Source organism: Cinclus cinclus, chromosome 4 (assembly GCF_963662255.1).
Source record: "Cinclus cinclus chromosome 4, bCinCin1.1, whole genome shotgun sequence".
Taxonomy (NCBI): domain Eukaryota; kingdom Metazoa; phylum Chordata; class Aves; order Passeriformes; family Cinclidae; genus Cinclus; species Cinclus cinclus.
This window is the reverse complement of record NC_085049.1, coordinates 70,663,978-70,683,313: the sequence shown is the minus strand read 5'-3', so window position 1 is coordinate 70,683,313 and position 19,336 is coordinate 70,663,978. Positions and strand designations below refer to the sequence as shown.

Sequence of the window (19,336 nt, the reverse complement as noted above, 5' to 3'; positions counted from 1 at the left end):
TAGACTGAACTCTACATTCAGAATTAATAATGAGGGCACAAAGACAAAAGCAAGTATATGTTTATTTGCTTAATTGAGAGCACAGAAAGCAAGGTACACGTTGCACAGCCAGAGGAAATGCTGTTTCAAGGTTAAACAGAGAAAGAAATCACAGGAGCACGTACACCATGGAAACATTTCCCCTGCAAGAATCCAGAGAAGTCAGTACTCCGTTTAATGGGGAAATCCTTTCCAGCACATAAATAGGGGCTCTCTGAGCTAATGGGAAATAAGGATGGATGAATATGTTCATGTAAAAGCAAAGTGCTGTTTCTTGCTCACAAGCAGACTCCTGCCAGCTGCTCTCTCTTCTACTCCCAGCAACTCCAACCCTGCTACTTCAGGTAGGAAAAGCAAGGATTAGAAAATTCCCAAGTCTTGCTGCTTTGCCTTGTCCGTCTCTCCTGTTTAACTTTGGTTAGCATGGAAGTTAATCGTAACGAGACAGGGTCACAGGCAGCCCCTTCTGTGGGGTGCACACCCTCTTGCATGGGAAGAATTCACCCAGAGCTGCAAAAACCCTTTGAGGGGGATTTCATTGCAGAACAGCGCTGAGGAATTGCAGAAGCAAATACGGTATCTTTTTTGGTTATCTGCAGCCAGTGGCATCCAGCATCACTAACACCTACTTGTGAGAGCTTCCAAAGCTTCGCCCACAATTGCCTTGCAGAGTTCAGCTCAACACAGCCACGGTTTGCCTACTGAAATTAAAAGTACACCTTGCATTTGGCTTCCTAAATCATCAGGTATTTCCAAATTACTTACTGGGAACATTACAGGAATAAGACATTTTGTGACTAATTGCTGAATTAAATCAGTTAATTGATGCTATTCTTAAGAGAATGATTTTCTATATTAGTTTTCACAAAGATATACTGCACCAGCAGCAAGTAATGTGTGACTGCTATGGCTGTGTTAATTTCCATTGGCCTTGGGAGCTATTAACTACACACTTACAACCTCTGGGCATTACTGGAATATTAATTCTTATACAGAGAGGGTTTCATTACATCAGCATCAGTGTTACAGGCAGAGACATGGCACTCAAAACTGCTGCTCTCTCAGAGCTACGTGCAAGGAAGGAGCTGCTCTGCCAAAGCCTCTGCTGAAACAGAGCAGACTGAGCTAACAGTGAGGAGTACATTACATATGCACGAGCACTTCAGTTCTAATGAGATACAGTTTTAACAGCAAGATGCATATGCTTAAATATTTCATTTCTGGACTGTTTTCCTTTAAGTAGAATTTATCATTAATTCTGCTGGTCCCGTTTATTAAAACATCACTAATAAAGCTCCTTGTACCTGTGTACTTCTGCTGGTGGCAGGGGTGACACAGGAAAGGCAGAAATGGGTTTGGGCTCTTCAGATGCTCTCTTCTGTATCACACTGCTCACATTGACCTATTTATTCTCCTTGCACGGGCGAGGAGGGGGAACGTTTCATTTTGCAAATGCACATAGCAATGACTGAGGCTTCTTGGAGCCTCAGTGCTGGGGGAGGCAGCAAACACAGCACTGGATGCAGAGGGGAATTTTTGGGAGAGTCTAGGCAAACACTCCTGTGAACTGATTCCTGACCAGTCGAGAACACTGCTCATTGACAGAGGAAACAATGATATCCCCAGTGAAAGCCAAGAAGGAAAGGGTGGAGTATAAATAACAAAGCAGAACACAATGTTTTTCCATTTCTGCTTCCCACAAGCTCCCAGTCTCCCACAATTTCAATATAATTTTCCAATGTGCTTTTCTGAACTCTCCTATTTCCCTGTTCCCCAGCCTGTCACACACACTTCTAAAAACCTATGGCACCGATCTGGCTCCAGCCAGAAATGAGCCCATTGACACTGGACATCACTTCTCCAGAGGATTTCCTTCCCTTCTGATTTCTACGACAGCAGTAAGCGACATAAATGGAAAATAAATACTAGCCAAACCTTTTTGCGCAACACTTCCTCCCCAGGGAAAAACAAAAAGTCTATTAGCCATAAATCAGAGAAACTAAATACCACTGGTATTTTCCAGCCTCAAATACCAGCATCATCCAAATTCCACTTCAGTTGGGAAAAAAGCCCTGTGATCCCCTCTCTTGTTTTCCTAAGTGCATGTTCTGCTCTACAAGGTGACTGGGTGCAGGGCTGAGGCTTCATTGATTTTCTGTGAAGTCAATACGAAAAGTGCTCGGTTTAGAAGAATATGAGACCACTCCTGCCTCAGCAGGAACCCTGCGAAACTGATGGTGTCTCCTCTGCTTTGGGAATCATTATCATCAAAAAGGTTCCCTACAGCAAATGATTCTTTGGATGACACAAACGACCACCTTCCTTGGCCTACTACCCTTGCACTGATTTCACAGGTATCTGTGTTGGGCCATACTAAACTGTCCTAGAGAAGATGCACAAAATGCAATGGGACTTGCTCTCCTCAGCTGAGCCAACTTTAAGAATTAACAAAACAACACAGCAATAAGTGCCACTTTTGGGGCTGGAGCAGATTTTGCAAATTCCTGAAGTCAGCAGACCTGGCTTGGGGAGGAGAGCTGCTGAGTAAGAAAGCGTCATTTCTGTGCAGTTCCTTTGCTGTTACAACTGGGTTTCCAGGCATTGTCACAAACGTGGGCAGCGCGTGCGGACGCTTTCCAGGAGCAACAGGAAACACGGCAGCTTGGCAAGCCTTGGAAAGGTCAGCACAGTGGATGCAGAGATCAGCCCACAGCTCTCCCCTTCCTCTCCCTGGCTTCGGACATTAATGCTGACCACAGTTTCAGTCTGACCTTCTGGCCTGTGTGTTCACTCTAGAGGGTAGTTCCTTAAATAATCAACAAATAAGTCCTCCCTGATCACCTGCCAACACAGTAAAACAAACTGCTTGGGGCTTCTAGAGATGTCTTGGAATGATATACCTCAAATATCTCTCTATATATTTGGCCACATCTTATACTTGTGGTTTATTTGCTTCTCATTTAATCCTTGCACACATGCTTGTGCATCTATCTGGAGATGCATCATTTCCTCAGACAGCAGCATCCTCCCCCACATTGCTGCTTTCAGCCAGGACCTGGCAGGATTTCTGCATCCAGAAAACTTGGTCCCTGGGCTAAAGACTGAGTGGCCACAGTGTCACACAATGTCAAAATGGGTAAGTGTTGAGAAAGGGACAGAATGGGGTACAAGCACAAAACTAGGAACACCCTGAGTATACAAAAATCTCCTGGACCAGCATAGAAAAAGCATATTAAGCATATTTAACAGAGCAGGCCTCAGCCAAGGGAATCAAGACAGATTAGTCCTGCAGAAACAAGCAAATGGAGGAACATAAAGTAGAGGTGAAAGGAAAAAAAAACTAAGAGGAGGGAAAAAGTAGTAATTAATTAAAGCAGCAACTGGAGAAAGAAGAATGAGGAACTAGGATTGTGAGTAAAGATTCTTCCACCACATACTTCTCTAAAAAAAGAAAGTTCAACACGCAGAGAGAATACCAAGTAGGTTGATTTATGTCTCCTTTCCCACATCTATAGATTTGCTCTGTATCCTCCTCCTGTTCTGTCCATTAAAGTTTATTGTTATTTCACATACCTCCATCCACTTCTCCCTCCTCTCCTCATCAACCTCCTCCTTCTGCCCCAAAGAGGAGATCTCTCACTCCTAGGATGCCATTATCTTCTTGCTATATTATTCTTCTTTGGCATTTCCTTCCCATCAACAAAGGAGGGTCCTAGCACATTACAGACTTGTGAGAGATGTGTAACACCTATCAAAGATGATCTTAAAAGGACAACAAAAAGGCCAATAAGGGTAAACAGCACAGCAAAGACAGCTATGAGAAATGAAAACCATTCTTTGAAAAGGAACAGCTACAGGAGGAAAAAGGAAAAGAGAATAAACGTCAGCCAGTTAAACATAAACCATAATTAGGCAGACCAAAAGAGATTTAAAGAAAAACTTGCTAAAGTTATCAAAGCTAATAATGGAATACATCAGATAGAGGAAACCTGCCAAAGATCCCCTAAGGCAAATAGATGATGGAGGTCTAAAAGTAGTGCTTGAAGAAGAAAAGACCACAGCAGAAAAGCTAAATGGATTCTCTGCACCAGTGCTCACTACAGGGAAACTGAAAGAGTTGCCACACAGGAGCTTTTCCTCACAGGGCAAGACAGAAGCACTGTCTCTAACTGAAGTGGCAGTAAAAGAGGCTTTAAAACAAATCAACACCCAGAACAGTTATGAATCCATTGGGCCTGGTAGAATGCATCCAAAGAAAATCAAACATGCAGCTATTAGCTGTGGTAGGTAGGCTATAATTTAAATGAGACTGGCACTAGGGGAATGGAAGTTGATGAACATGGCTTCATTTGGCTCCAGGGAAGGGACCTTGAAGGGGAAACAGACCAGAAAGTCTGATTTTCACTTCAGGTAATTTGGGGAAAACCATAATAAACCCTACTTCTGGATAACTACAGTCCAACAAAGAATTACCTTTGCATACTGCAGAAAGAAGTTATTTGGGAAGCTCTGATGGTGTTTTATAGACTCAACAGGTATGAATGGTACATGTTATTGAAACTAGGGAAAGCCATTATAAATATCCAAATCCACCCCAGTCAATGAAAATCACATACACCAATGTTGAGCACTTAAATGTTCAAAGGGTTTTTTTAATAAAATTCCGCACTAAGGATTTTTTTTCAATTCTTAGTCAGGGATTTTTTAAAATATTAAATTATAATATATGAGATTTTAATATATTAAGTTCTGCAATTTCTTCAAGGCACCATGGAGTAAGAGGGGAAGATCCTCTCATGAATCAATACTTAGTTGAAAGACAGCAAGCAAAGAGCATGAATATGTGAGCAGCTTTTATAGCTGGAGAAGAGTGCAAGGGTTCCCAGGAGTCATGCAATGGTACCTGAGCTACTTCAGGTGTTCACAAAGGATCTTGAAAGGGGAGCCAACAGGGAGGGGACATGTTTGCTGATGACAGCAATGTGAATCACACTGCAAGAATTAACTACACTTGGTTGCAGAAGGATCTCACAGTACTGAAGACTGGGAAAAAAGATGGCACAAGAAACGCAATGTTAGCACAGACACAAGCACCAGAGAGTGTGAACACACACACTCTGAATCTGCATAAATCTGCACACAGATTGATGTCTAAAAACCTGGTATTTCCAGTCACAGTAGGTGTCTTGGAATCTGCCTTGAGAGTGCCGTGAAATTACCACTCACTGCTTAGGAGACGTCACAAAAGGCAGGCAGAAGATTAGGAGTTAGGAGAAGAGAACAAAAGCCAGAAAGCAGTCCTATGTTACTGTGCTGCACATACCTCCTGAAAGGTGATTCTGGCCTCTCTCAAATGGATGGACCAGAGTATAAAAGTACCCAGAGAAGACTGACAAGGGGAATCAGAAATGCAGAACAGCTTCCATGTGAAGGGAGCACAACACCAGCTGACTTCAACGTGAAAAGGAGAGAGCCTTAGGTGAAGGCATGGGGGTTCAAGGCATGGAAGTGCCTTTATTCTAAGTGACAAGCTGACTCACGACCCATTCTGCACACCAGAACTAGGGGACACCAAAGTAGATAATCAGGCAGAAGGCTCACAGCACACAGAGGGAAATCTTAGTGTGCACACTCCATAATTTAATGACAGAGCCCAGCACACAGGATGCTGTAGAAGCCAAAACTATAAATAGATTTGAAAAAGCAGTCAGAAACATTAGGGAAGAAAAGTCCATCAGTGGCTGTTAAAAGCAAAAATAGCAAGTAACTCCTGACTCAGGAAGTCTTTAAACTGCAGATTACTGCAAGCTGGGAAAGAACTGGAGAGAAGCATTATTGTTGCTGGCCCTGTTCTTACAGCGCTTTTTTTCAGCTGCTGCTGCTGCTGCTGATTGCTCTCAGGGGCAGGTCACAATACCAGATGACCCAGCAGGAATTGAAGAGTTCTGCCATCCCCTCAAAAGCCTGGGGCTCTCTCCTGGTACCGTCCCCAAAACTCCTGAGCTGAAGAGGGAAACAGCTCAGCCTAAGGCACTGAACCCTGAGTACTGCCCTGGGCTACCCCAAGTCCCTCCCTGGAGGTAAAGGTGCCTTAGCTCCAGCTCAGAGCTGCACTGCAGCCATGGCACAGCCCTGGAACTGCAGCTGGCAGTAAATAGGCACCCTGCTTTGAATGGAGGCTGGAAGGACAGAACTCCATTTGTATCCAACTAAGCAGACATAACCTTATCCCTCTCTTCTGCCACAGACCCCATAGCACTCCACATTGTTCCTAGAAAGCTCCTTAGTAGATGGAAATGTCCTCCTGTCACCTGCTACAGTTTGACTTCATCATTCTTAAACACGGGTGACCACAGCTGTGCACAACACAGCACCTTATGATGCCTGCAAGTCTGCAAATGGAATTGTCATATTCCCACCTCCCCTTCAGTAACAGAGTGGTCCAACTTGGAAATGCTCCTTCTTTCCTCCAAGTGGCCAGGTTTGGACTGGAGGTGTGTCCCACATGGACTGCTGTGTGAGTCCAGGCCAGTCACCATGACTGCTGTTGCTTGAACAGCAAACAGTGTTTCAGGGAGGCAGGCAGGGAACTGAGATTGGCACAGTGGCTCAGAGCGTGGTGCTAATAGTGCCAAGGCTGTGGGTTTGATCCCGTCCCTGTATGGGCCATTCACTTAAGAGTTGGACTCAATGATCCTTGTGGGTCCCTTCCAACTCAGAATATTCCATGAATCACACAGAGGGAAGAAACCCCCGTTCCAGATGTTTTTAAAAACAGCCCCACTAAGAGAGTTCCAACCACTTCAGCAGTATTTCCTGAAGACCAAAGGGTACACATAAAAAACAATTTCATACTTTTAGTGCTGCATAAATTAAATTTTGCTCTGGCCAATAAGTTAGGAAATAAAGCTCAACCCGTGTGCAGATCACCTGCGTTTCTGCAATTACTTCACAATTAGACAACTGCTGAAAGCAGCTGGAGGCAAATGCAATACATTTTCTAGCAAAACACAAAATGAAACAGTCTGTTTCAATGCAAAAAAATACATAAATGAGGTTGTTAACAGAGCTGTTTGGCAAAGAGTAATCAAATAAAATGAAATATGGTACATTAAGTTTGGCACTTCATGGCATTTTATTTTTGTCATTAGAACACGGCTAAAGAAATTTCAATATATTCAGCAGTGTTACTATGGCATTCTGGAGTGCTGCAAAAAAACTTTTGCTATGTCTTTGGAAATGAAAGCATTATGCTATCATTAAATCTACACAATCAAAGTTATTTACAAACAGCATGTCTTAAAAATGTGATTGTCAGAACCAAAGTTTGTCCATCAACATATAAACTGTTCACACTGGTTTTTGCACAGTTATCAGACAAGAGAAAGTAAGTGTTATTTTATGGTAATAAAAATGTTAGTTAGATCAATGCATCAATAGCACAACATGTTCTAAAGAAAACTATTCCATGCAACAAACCTACTTTACACAATATAAAGATGCAAGTATTCTCCTGTGGTCACTCCTACCTGAAAAGGGATTCTCTTGATAGCCAGATTTCATTCTGTTTCACGGTCTTCCAAGAGAAAAGCAGCAGCAGCAAAGCAAAGAGGGCTGGGACAGCAATTCTCCATTTATTTAGCCATGTAGACAGCTTTTTTAGACCGTGGACAAAAAGGATGCAGTACCCCATACTGGGAAAAAAAAAAAAAAAAAAAAAAAGGAAAGGGAAAATGTACCAAAAGTTACATTTCAAGTGTCTGGTTTATATGCAAGACCATCCAGTATTGCATTTATTCTACAATTACATAGGGGTTTGGACTAATGATATTTTCCGGGCTAACAAACTTCAATTCAACAGCACTTTTCCTCAAGTCACTACACAATTTCCAAATTAATCTAAATGATAGACCCGGATGCCAAAAGTACAGTCGCATACATAATACCACCCAGCATAATGGTAGCTTACACCAGCCACAGAAGGCAGCTGCTTTTCTGAACAGCAAGCTAAGAAAGCACCATGTAATAACAGTAATACTGAGCACTACTGGAGCAGTGTGGAAATGACAGGCATTTTAACAGGGGGAAGTCTCTAAACAATCCCAGTGGTGGCTGCTATTAATTCCAGTTTACAAATTGTGAAGCTGAGGCAGGAGAGCGAGTGCTGTAGTCAGTGCTGCTGCCAGGGCAGGTGACAGAGAGCACCAAAAAGCAGAAGTGCCTGTCTGGGTCTTCTACTTCTACATCAAGGCCAGCTTGTCCCTTCTAGTGCCTAGCCCAGAAGAGCTGAAATGTGCTGGCAGATCTTTGCTGTCCTTCCATGAACTGACACACAGTCATTTCCAGCCCCAGCCTCCAGCACTTCCAGGGCTCCCCAGGAATAACTGTGGCATTTTCACAAGCCAAATTTGGACAGAAGTCTTACACTTGAATAAATGTGTATCAATTCAGTAGTTATTTACCTTAATTCAAGGGTCATGTTAATTACTCCAATGATGTCCCTCTGAGTTGGAAATTCAGTGCTTTTGGTTGCTGTACTTGGTAACCACTAATTCTACTTGTAATTTTTTACAAGGAATTTAAATTTCTATTGCTCAACAAATTTCATTAGCTTATCTAGAACTCTGCAGGTTACTTAGCACCTGATTTAATGTTAGATTTAAAACCTATGTTAGTCCAGGCAGCTCTCCCTGATGAAATAAGGGAGCAGAAGGGTCTCGAATAACACTTGCAGACGATCAATAAACAGGGACAAAAGCATAGCCCTTCCCAAACACTGGCACACCTTGAACCCCAGCTGAATCCACATTTGAAAAGAGGCAGGCTGGAGGTAGAGAGATCATTGCACCTGCCCACACTCTGGCCAGAGATTTACAGGCTTTCCTGGTCTGTACAGAGACATTGGAGCAGCTTCCCGGTGAGAATGCTACAAGGTATGAAAAACTAAGAACAAAACGCCCCTGTCAGAGGTGACCTTGCAAGCAAGCATGCAGTATGGTGAAATTCAATGTGGAAACCAGAAAAAAGAAAACGTTCCATATTTGAGGAGCTCTGTGTGTGCTTCTTGGCATGGTTTCTCTGCCCTCTTGGAGAGCTGGACACATTGCTATTGCTTAGGCTTCCCAAGGATGAAGAAAGACAAGAATTCTTCCTTTCACAGAGGAAAAAACCTGCCTTTGCTGTATGTACTGATTAGCACCACTGCACTGTCTGTGGCACAGTACAGGTGCCTTATAGAACACTGAGAGAAGTACAGACATATGGGGCAAGTCCAGAGACAACAACAGATCTGCTGATCATTCAGAACTCTTTTCACTGTTGTTTTTGAGCTCTCCCATTTTTCAGAAGTGCTTACCTAATATATTTATGTCACTCAGTTATACTTGCACTTTGCTGTAACACATTTCTTGTTGTATTTGTGCTGTTTTGAATTAACTCTTTTGCACCTATATATTTATTGCACCTACATTAACTGCAAGCAGACCTTTAGAACTATAGAGATGCTGGTGCCAAACAATCCAGCCTTTACAGTTATTGAACCCTACTTTAAAACCTCTAAAAAGCTATTCTCAGTAATAACGCCTCCCTTTGCAACAAGAAATGCCTCAAAAGCCTGCAGACAGTTTTCACTGTGTTATTTTGCCTTTCCTCAATTTTATCCTTCCCTTGGAATTAATCATCTGAAATAAATATTATTTAATTGCTTTAGCACAAGGACACTTTCAAAGTAATTTCCCTAAATCTTCACATATTCCAGAACAGAACCCTTCTACAGAATCACAAATGAGTCCAGAAAACAAGAAATGCAAATGTCAGTGTCTTGGTATTTATGTCAAATCCCATCTCAGCTGCTGGGAATTTCTGCCTTAGCAGCAGGACTCAGTCTGAGGCACAGTTAGCATCACATTACACTTCCTCCAGATCCCGTGATCTGCTCTAAACAAAACAGTCCGCACCTATGTATTAAAGCATCTGTCAAAAATATGTAATTGTATTTCTATTGTGTCCTAGTTCCAAAACAGCATAATCTGTCACACCTTACTTCACTTCTTTCACACTAGACCCAACAGTCCCAGAACAGAAATTAGCTTTATCATGACATTTTGAACCAGAGAAGCAGCAAACTTGCAAAGATGGAGCTGCTGCAGCAGCAACCTGCCCTGAGAGCCAGTGGACCTGGAGAACCCCCCACCCCACCACAGTACATCCCCTGATCAAGTTCATCCCACTTCCCTTGATGCCAACCTCACCAGGCTTCAGAGGAGCCCTTTGAAGCTGCTCTGACTTTTATCAAGACAGCAGCAGCCCAAGCAGTGGTACCCTGGTGGAAAAAGCCTGTACAGGTGAGGCTGCACTTGGATGATGAAGGTAACTTGCCAGGTAATGCTTCCTCTGTGGCTAACTCTGCTGTGACCCTGCCATTGCCTACAAACACAGAGAACATTTCTAATAGATTTGCTTTTCTTCTCAGTGATGGGGGACTTGACTCCATATCAAACCTTACCACTGGCTCGCCAGGAAATCAGGTTTTACTCACACACACAGGGGAAAAAAAAAAGAAAAAAAGAAAACATCTCAAAAGGACCTTTCATCAAAGACTTGTTTGCCACTTGAAAAACTTACTCTTAAGTACTGCATTCCAGACACCTCAGTAGCTAACTGTATATGTATTGAGGCTGCAGGGTTTTGGATTTGGGGGTTATTTGGTTTCTTAGTTAACTCTAGCATTTCCTAGCAAGGGAACCATTTCTCCTAAAGGGCTTTTCTCTCAGAATTGTCATACAAGTACTTTTCTGAAATACTTTGCAGCAAAACTAAACAATGGGAAACAAGCAAAATCCCCAAACCACTTTTCTAAGTCCATTTTCCACTGCATTATTGTAAAACTGCTAAGCTTTTTTTTTTTTTTTTCTGTTTGGGTTTTGTTGGTTTTGGTTTTATAGGATAAGCAACACCCTGCTATGGCAGTGAAAGCCATGCCAGCTTGGTCCCTGGAGCCCTGAGAAACAGCCCATCAAGTTAACATGGTAGATTTAATGTGGGCTCACAATAAGCATGCATTACAGGAGAACCTGTAACTTCAGAAACTCCGTGATGCTGCAGAAAAGCTGCACAAATGGACCAACAAGCCAATGGGTTCATGATCCCTCACGGTTTCAGACTCCTGCAGAACTAAAGTGGCACCTTAGGCATGCCCTGAAATGCAGCAAGAGCCAAGGGCCAGGAAGCCCAGCAGGGAAACTCCCTGTGCTGCTGCCATGTGATTCTGGCAGGTTGCACACAGGGAGCTGGGTAATGACACATTTTTGTCTGTAATTTCTGTGGTTTGTTAATATTGCTTCACCTGTAAGGAAGCAAAGTGATAGGAGGCACAAGCAGATGGGAATGTGGTGGCATATAGAGCTTATTTCCCATGGTGCTCTAAATGCATTGCCTTATTAAGCTAGAGACAAAATAGCATGTACTTAATATTTGCAAACATATCTTGGGTAATTAGATTGCAAATTCAACCCTTCCTTTGGCCATTACTGCTCCTTTCCCAAGGTGAGGCTGTTACTGATGATGCTTGCACGCAGTTCTGCTCTCTAGGGATCAGGTTTCTCCCATTTTAGTAAAAATCAGGAATGCTTTCCCTGCATTTGGCTCTTGTGGTGATGGCATCTAATCCAAGCCACATATGCCACAGCCCAGGATTATCAGGATGCTCTGCTATAGCAAACTGCCTGCATCAGAAACCATTTTATCTCCTTCAGAAATTGCTTGGAGACCTACTGCTGTGGCAAATTCCTGAAGAGGAAGGCATGATCTAGTCACGCTTTCTGCTGCATTTTCCAAGCTGTGACTTTGCACAGTGCACCGTCAGAGAAGGCTGAGAGCTGAAGTTCTGAGAGAAACAGCCTGGACACCAGCAGTTGCAGTTCCATCCTTTCCTAACTCATCCAGGTATAGCTGTAAAAAGCAATTTAAAAAGGGTGGGAGAAGCTTTGCAGAAAAGATGCTTTCCTCACACTTTTTGGTAATTTGGTAAAATGGTAATTTTGGTAAAATTTACCATTTGGTAAAATGGTAATGGTGAGTGTCAAATCTTGTGAACTAGTTGTTTGGGTTTTTTTTAAAAACTGATTTCATCTCAACTACACAAATGTAAACTTGGAGTAAATCCACTGATTTCATCAAAGTAGTTATTCCAGATTTCATAGCTCAGCCTAGATAAGAATCCAGATGCATCCACGCATACATATCAGCTTGGAAAAGAGTTGCCTATAAGCAGCTTGTGGAAACATGGAAGAAACACTGCCGTATTTAGGGGCTGCTAATGCAACAGAAGGGTTTATATCACAAGTATACTGAGACCAGAAAATGCACTTGGCTTCAACATTTCACCCAGGAGGCTCTCTCTGGGCTGCAAAACTCCTTCTTGATATCCAGCACTTACTTAGGATGACTCCCTTTCCCTCCATAAAAATCAACCCTCGCTTCCAAGCTGCTCTGGAGCAAGTTTAACCCTTTTGTTCATGACTAAATGCATGCTCTGCTGCTGCCCTTCAGAGAGCAGCAAGCACAGCCTTTCAGAAAGACTGTGTCTGCTGCCAGGTCCAAATAATGAACACAAACATTCGGATTCTCCCAGTTCTACATTCCCCACAAGCTTCTAAGCCTCAGTACCACACATATATTACCTGGCACAACACACTTTACACGTTCCTTGTCCTAGCTACTCCATCTCTGCAGCCTGAGCAGAGGAAAGGCACTGAGAGGAAGAGGCAAAGCCAGCTGAAATGCAGCTTGCATGCAGGGTTGTTGCTGCAGGGGAAGAGACAGTTCATCCCTGTTAAACTCATCAGCTCTGCTCACACTTCTCTAATGGAGAGTAATTGATTGCAAAAAGCATGCTTGGCATGCCCTGTGGGCTGCTCTGCCTCACTACAGCAGTCAGATGTGGAAAGGAGCACTGGCAAAAATAAGCACAGCCAGGGTGGTTCTTTCTGCCCCAAAAAGCACTCCAGTGATGAGCTGCTCTGGCAGAGTAGCAAAGATGATATTTTATGAAAAATGTCAACATTTTCAAGGTTGGAGCTGTTTGGGCCAGAATGAAATCTGGCCTTTGAAAAAGAATGTTTCCATCTGGAAATAGAGTGTATTTGTACGTGCATGTTACGTTGCACTTGGATCATAAAATCATAGAAATATTAAGGTTGGAAAAGACCTTCAAGATCATCAAGCCCAATCTTAGAGGGGAAAAAAAAAATCTGGGTCACCCAAAAGATCCAGAAACTCAGAAGCTGCACACTTCTGCAAACTGGATCACTTGGATTCAAACCACTGTGCCAGATCAGGCTCAGACCTGGGGGTGCAGTGGGTGCACAGGTAGGGTTTTGGATCCTCAAAATTCCCCAGCCATGAAAGCCCAGGTGCTGATCTGGAATAAACACACTCCACTGGCCCAGGTTTTCCAGAAATTCAGAGAAGTTTACCTTGCACTGCCAAGTTTACTGCTGGATTGAGACTTTGCTTCACAGCTGGAACAAGAATAGCCTAAAGTCAGCAAGTTACAGGCTAGATAATGTGACAAAAGTGTAAGCATGGCCTAGATCAGGTCTAGATCAAACTGGCACCACCACAGTGCTCCAGCAGGGCTTAGAGCAGCACTAATTATCCCAAAAAGATGCTGGGCTGTGGCAGATAAACCCTGATGTCCCAACTCTCAGATGAGTGTCCCCTTCTTAAGGGGCAGTTCTGGACTGCTCTCCCCATCCTTTTTGTTGTCCACCTCCTTTTAGCTGTAAACTTCATCTTGGGTTGGAGAAGTCTTCTGTTTCTACTGTTTTTGTCCAAGGTTTCACTAGTCAGCACACCATGGCAAGAAGTTTTGGATTAACTAAAACACAATATCATTCACAGGAAGATGTGAGTATCAAAGTACCAAAACCTTCTCAGCCAGATAGAACAGAAAAATCTGTTAAGCAGTCATGTTTTGGACTAAATGTCCAAAGGCAAGGAGGATGTGGGGTGTGTCTCTGTGCCACAGAGTAAAAACCAGCAGCATTCACCAGTACTGAGTTTTGGGGACAATGGGAAAAGCACTGCTTAAACTGCCTGTCTCTCAGTAAGGATGACATGGAATTGATGCAATTTTTCTTGGTCACTAGAGATTTTGAAAGACTTCAGGAAGACCATCAAGATATCATATTTATCATACTAAAAAATCCCACTGGAAGAAAAAAAAAAAAACAATCCCTCCAGCTCAGAAATATCAGTGTGACAACCAAGAACCAGCAACGTATTTAACTTATACTGAGCCTGCTGAATAAAATATCAAACTTTCACTGGAATTAAGTAGGCTTTTCCTGGAATAAAGTCTGCAGGTCATAATACAGAGAGAACTGTGAACACTGAAAGAATATATCTAACTTGGAGAGGTACCTTATGAGTTAGTGCTAAGACTTTGTCACTGGCTCTAAATTAAAAGCTATGTAGGCCTAAATTAAAGATACTTAGACATGATCAGCTAAGTAATCAAAATGATTTACCTCCATCAGCAATATGATCCTCTAGGCAGAACGTGATGTAATTAAAGAAAATGCAGGAACTTTTGCTTATTAGAGAGAAAATATGGACTAGAAATTAATGATTTCACTAACCCTTGAATAGCTATTCAACATTTTGACACATTTCCCCTTCCTTCCAAAAAGTCACATGATAAACAAATCCCCTCCATTAGAGTCTCTGAGTCAAAGATTTCACATCCAACATATTTCTACCTGAAATGTTTACAGGTAATACAGAAACCTTACAGGTTTCTAATTACTATATGAATTATGGAAAGAAAACATTTTATAAATGAAAAATACAATATAATTCCATGAGGATTCCACAGAAATTTCCTTAGATCTTATATACTTCAGTTGAGATGGGTCTGTATGCTACAGTTTTACTTTAAATGCTGTCATAACTTCTGGAATTCTATGATAGGAAATAATTTACCATTCAGTTCCATCACAAGTCTTCAAAAAGTCCATGTAAGAATATTAAATTTTACAAGGCATCATGTTAAAGTCAATGTACTACCTTTTAAATAAGAATTCTGCTTTTAATCAACACGACCAAATAGATTAATTCCATGAGACTACATTAAATTAATTTATTATTTTTACCTATGTCTCTTATGTTCAAGAGCAGAATAAATGCATTTGAAAGCTTTCCTTTATGTCTATCTATCACAAAAAAAACCCAGAAATCTTTCCACTATAGCCATTAATGCCCATAACTCCACAAAAATTTAGCTTTTTCCTGTACATGCCCAAAACACAACACATTTCCCAAAAGCATGTTGTAAATTTAGTTAAAATAACACAATACAGCAGTCCAGACCAAACACGCCATGAGCTCATCTTTTTCAGCTCTGCAGAATAATTTCAGTTTTTATTCCCACATCTTTACTGCCTTTTTCTGAAATACATGGCACTGGCATCTTAGCATTTCTTGCCTGCATTAACAGAGGTTGGCTGCTTCGATTTCTCCTTGAAGTGTTTAATAGGGACGGGGCAAACCTCCAAAGGTAGGAGCTTAAGTTTGGACATGCATCTGCAAGGTAGCTGCTCACAGCATTTAACCTTCCTACAAGGAGTTATTTCTCATTTATTAATGAGAACTATCTCTGCCCCCTTTAGAAGGGCAGAGTGGAGCTGTTATCCTTATTTCACAGATGGGGAAGCAGAACTGGGGTCAGCTGAAGTCCCAACCACCTCACCTCCAGCCACGAGCCATTTTTGCAGGGTGCTGCTCAAATTGACACCCTGCAGTGGGGACAGGAATCCCTCACAGAAAAGAGGGACTCAGTCTGGCCTACTGCCATCACATAATGGTTTCCCATTTCACTCCCCGTGCCCTCAGGTCTGCATCTGAATTACAGGGAATATAATCCAGTTCACTTCTTTTGAACTTTGGCTGCCCCGTAGCACCCGCAAGAACAGCAGCAACAGAGCAGGCAATGAAATCATGTCTGTTTCGAGCAAATGGAACAGGTGTAATTTGGATTCTGTATACAAATCCCAAATGATTTGTGGACTTAACTTGAAAACTGGCAAAATGCTTAATTGTGTTGTTGAACTGAGATCAGGGAGAAGATAAACTGGCTCCACAGAGCCAATGAGACTTTCACTGCTGACTTTGCTGGGTCAGTGTTTGACTTCAAATGAAAGGAGAAGCTTCTTCTGCAAATCAGATGATCCTTTACAGGATCTGATCTAATACTGAAAGAATTTGGAAAGGCAAACAGAAATTCAACTCCTGGTGAACTTGTAGGTTCAAATGACAATAAAGTAAGGAGTGGCACAGGAAACTGAAACCCCATTGCACAAGTGGTCTTTAGGAAAATGAAGATAATGTGGAGTACCTAACATGCTGCCAGAAGAGAAGCACCAGTAAATCCCTTCCCCAAGTGGCTGCCTTGTAACCACTGGGCACTTCTGCTCAGAAATTATTAGGTTCATAAAAGTTACAGATGATTCCACCATGTACCAGGTTCCTTTTTTCCCCCCTCCAATTGCATAAGTTAATAATGTTTTGGATGACACTAGTTGGAAAAAATGCATCAGCACAAAGGATTATAAACATGCTCTGTGCAGAGGCAAAAATTCATACAGTCCCTGCTTTGTTACAGCACGAGGAAAACTTTACCATGATGCGTTAATTTACTGAAAAATACAAATGTGCTTTTTCCTGGATGCTGATTTTTGTAGCAGATTTTAACATAGATGGCGAAGCAAATGCCACCCTGTATACAGCAGTGATCTCATCTCCTGGTACTGTCAATTAGGGTTGCAACATCAACCCTTGATACAGTGAGGAGCTGGCAAAAATACCTGACAGCAACCTGTAATTGCTTGTGCTGGGAAAGAGTAACCATGCACCCTGCAAGCCACTCACTGCAACATCCACCACAAACGAGTGGCCAGAAAAATAGGGCAGGTACCAATGGATTGCCTACTGCTTTCAGCAAATTGGAAATAACCCACGGAGCCACGTTTTGGTTGATTTGTTGGTTCATATGAGGCTGTGAAAACAGCTTAAGTTGTCCAGCTAGGACCCAACAGCTCAGCCAGGAGCCACAGCTATCAGGACAGCGGTGAAAGATGAGGAAAACACAGAAATTGCTCTGGCAGGAGAGGTCTGATCCAATGAGGTGATGCAACCCCAGCTCTGTGGGAATGTCAGTAGAGCAGGCAGCTCCTGGATAGCCCAGAAGTTTGCATTGCTGCTCTTTTCTCCGCACGGTAAAGGGCTACAAAGAGCACAAGCTGCTGCTCCTGCACGAACACAAATGGCTCAACTCTCAGAACAACTGCCTGCACTCAGACCTTCTGCATTTTCAAACAATTACACTGTCTGTGGGGTTCTGGGCAGTGTTTGCATTGACATTTTGAAGAGGGGGAAAAACCTGTAATTTAAGTCTTTCACTGATTCAGCTTTGTAAGTGATGCTACTTTGGAAAACTGGCCTAGAGAGTTGTATCCTGTTTATCACTCCCTAGGTATTTCACACTCTTTGTCGTCCTAAAAACAGGTTTTCCCATCTTACATACAAGAAAAACAGCAAAAAACCAAAAACAAACAAACAAACAAAATTAAAAGAAAATAAATTGTTTTCCAATGAAATTTTTCAAGTTGAAGTAATACTACTATTAAAAATGCCTAATTTAAATGAGTACATGCTTGTAACTTTCAAATGAAAAATAAATACAAGAAATATTTTCTTCAAATATTTCTGTCTAGCTGAACACAATTAAAGAAAACATTCAATCATTTTGACACAGTTTGTATGCTTCTCCCCTGAGGCAGGGCTGCAGACAGAAGAGGAATTGTTCCAAATACCCATCAATCCCCAAAAGGCAAGGCCCAGCCATATAATTAGACACTGAGCAAAAGGCTTATTTCTTTCTTCTTTCTATTTATAATATCTTTTACATAAATCCTTGGGTCCTTAGTTAACTTTTATTGAAAAGAAAATGCTTGACATTTTCCCCAGGTACCCACTGAGCAACACCAAATTAGGACTTCAGGCTGTGACACACATACACCACTGTCCCATCCACAAATATGCAAGTGCCACATCCATAAATATCAAAAAAGGCTACTGCTTGAAACAGAGATAGGAAAGTGCCTTCCAGCATAAGCCCAAAAACATAGATCACCAAATCCTCTCCACCTCTTTGGGAACTTTTGTCTAAATAAAACTGCACGGCAACCTCTGACTTGCTAACTGAGTTTTGGAGAGGAACAGGCTAAGGATAGGAAAACCCCTTTCCAAGATGTAATTTGAGAAAACTGCTACAGGCTGTTCTAAATAAAGAACATGAGCACTTCCTAAAAGCCATCGTTACTAAATTGCCATCCTCCCACAGGAAAAAGCAAAACAAAACAAAATCACATTATTTTTGTGCCGCCATAGTCATGAACGTTAGCAGAAGTCCCCGTCACCACCCCTGCAATTTTGGACCTTGAGGATGCAAGAAATGCCCAGCTGTCTGCAGATCATTTGGCAAGAAAGTCCTCACCTTTGCCGTGCAGTGCCAGGGTCTGCCTTCCCTTTTCCTACATCTACCTGCCAGCCTGGGCTAAGACCAAAAACCAAATGTTGCAAAGCAGGACAGGAGTGATCTGAGCCAAGTATGAGATCCAGGGATTCTGACACAGACTTACTCCAGAGTAATCATTTAATCCTTCTACCTCAGTCTTTCCTACTGGGGAAAAAAAAAAAAAAAAAAAAAAAAAATAGTAGCAACTATCAATCACCTACTTTGTAGGGCATATATTTGCAAAGCCCTCAGGGAGATGAAAAGCATTATACAAACTATATGCACACATGTTAACGCTGATTAATTTCCTCTGTGCAAACATCCCCTTTTTTCTTCTTCATTGCCCCTCCTCTCATTATATCAGCAGTCTCATCTGGAGGAGGACGAGGAACTGCTGACAGCTGAAGTATTTTCTGCAGTTGTTCTTTTGAGATTCAGAAATGAAACCACTCAACACAGCCCTGTGTTCAGCTGACTGTTTCCTTAATAGCCTTGCTCTTTCATGTGTTTCCTCATTTTCTGTTACATGAATTTAAAGCAATCTGATTTCCAAGTTAATTTGAAATGATGCAGGATCCATTAGTTGAGGGCATCATTTGCAAAATAACTCTGAGAGACAACTTTCACTCACTATACTTTCAGGTGTACTCTCAGCAAACAAAGGCAGGGCTGTGAATTCAGTGATGTGAATAAAGACTGCAGAATTTGACCTAAAAAGCA

The 19,336-nt window shown here is 42.1% G+C and overlaps 1 protein-coding gene across 1 annotated transcript in view; it reads right to left on the bottom strand.

The window, feature by feature from the left end:
- TMTC1 (transmembrane O-mannosyltransferase targeting cadherins 1) overlaps window positions 1-19,336 on the bottom strand; it is a 137,391-nt gene that overhangs the window by 41,420 nt on the left and 76,635 nt on the right. The window contains exon 10 of the mRNA XM_062492478.1: window positions 7,569-7,733. Coding sequence (XP_062348462.1) covers window positions 7,569-7,733 — 165 coding nt within the window. The remainder of the gene's footprint in view (window positions 1-7,568; window positions 7,734-19,336) is intronic.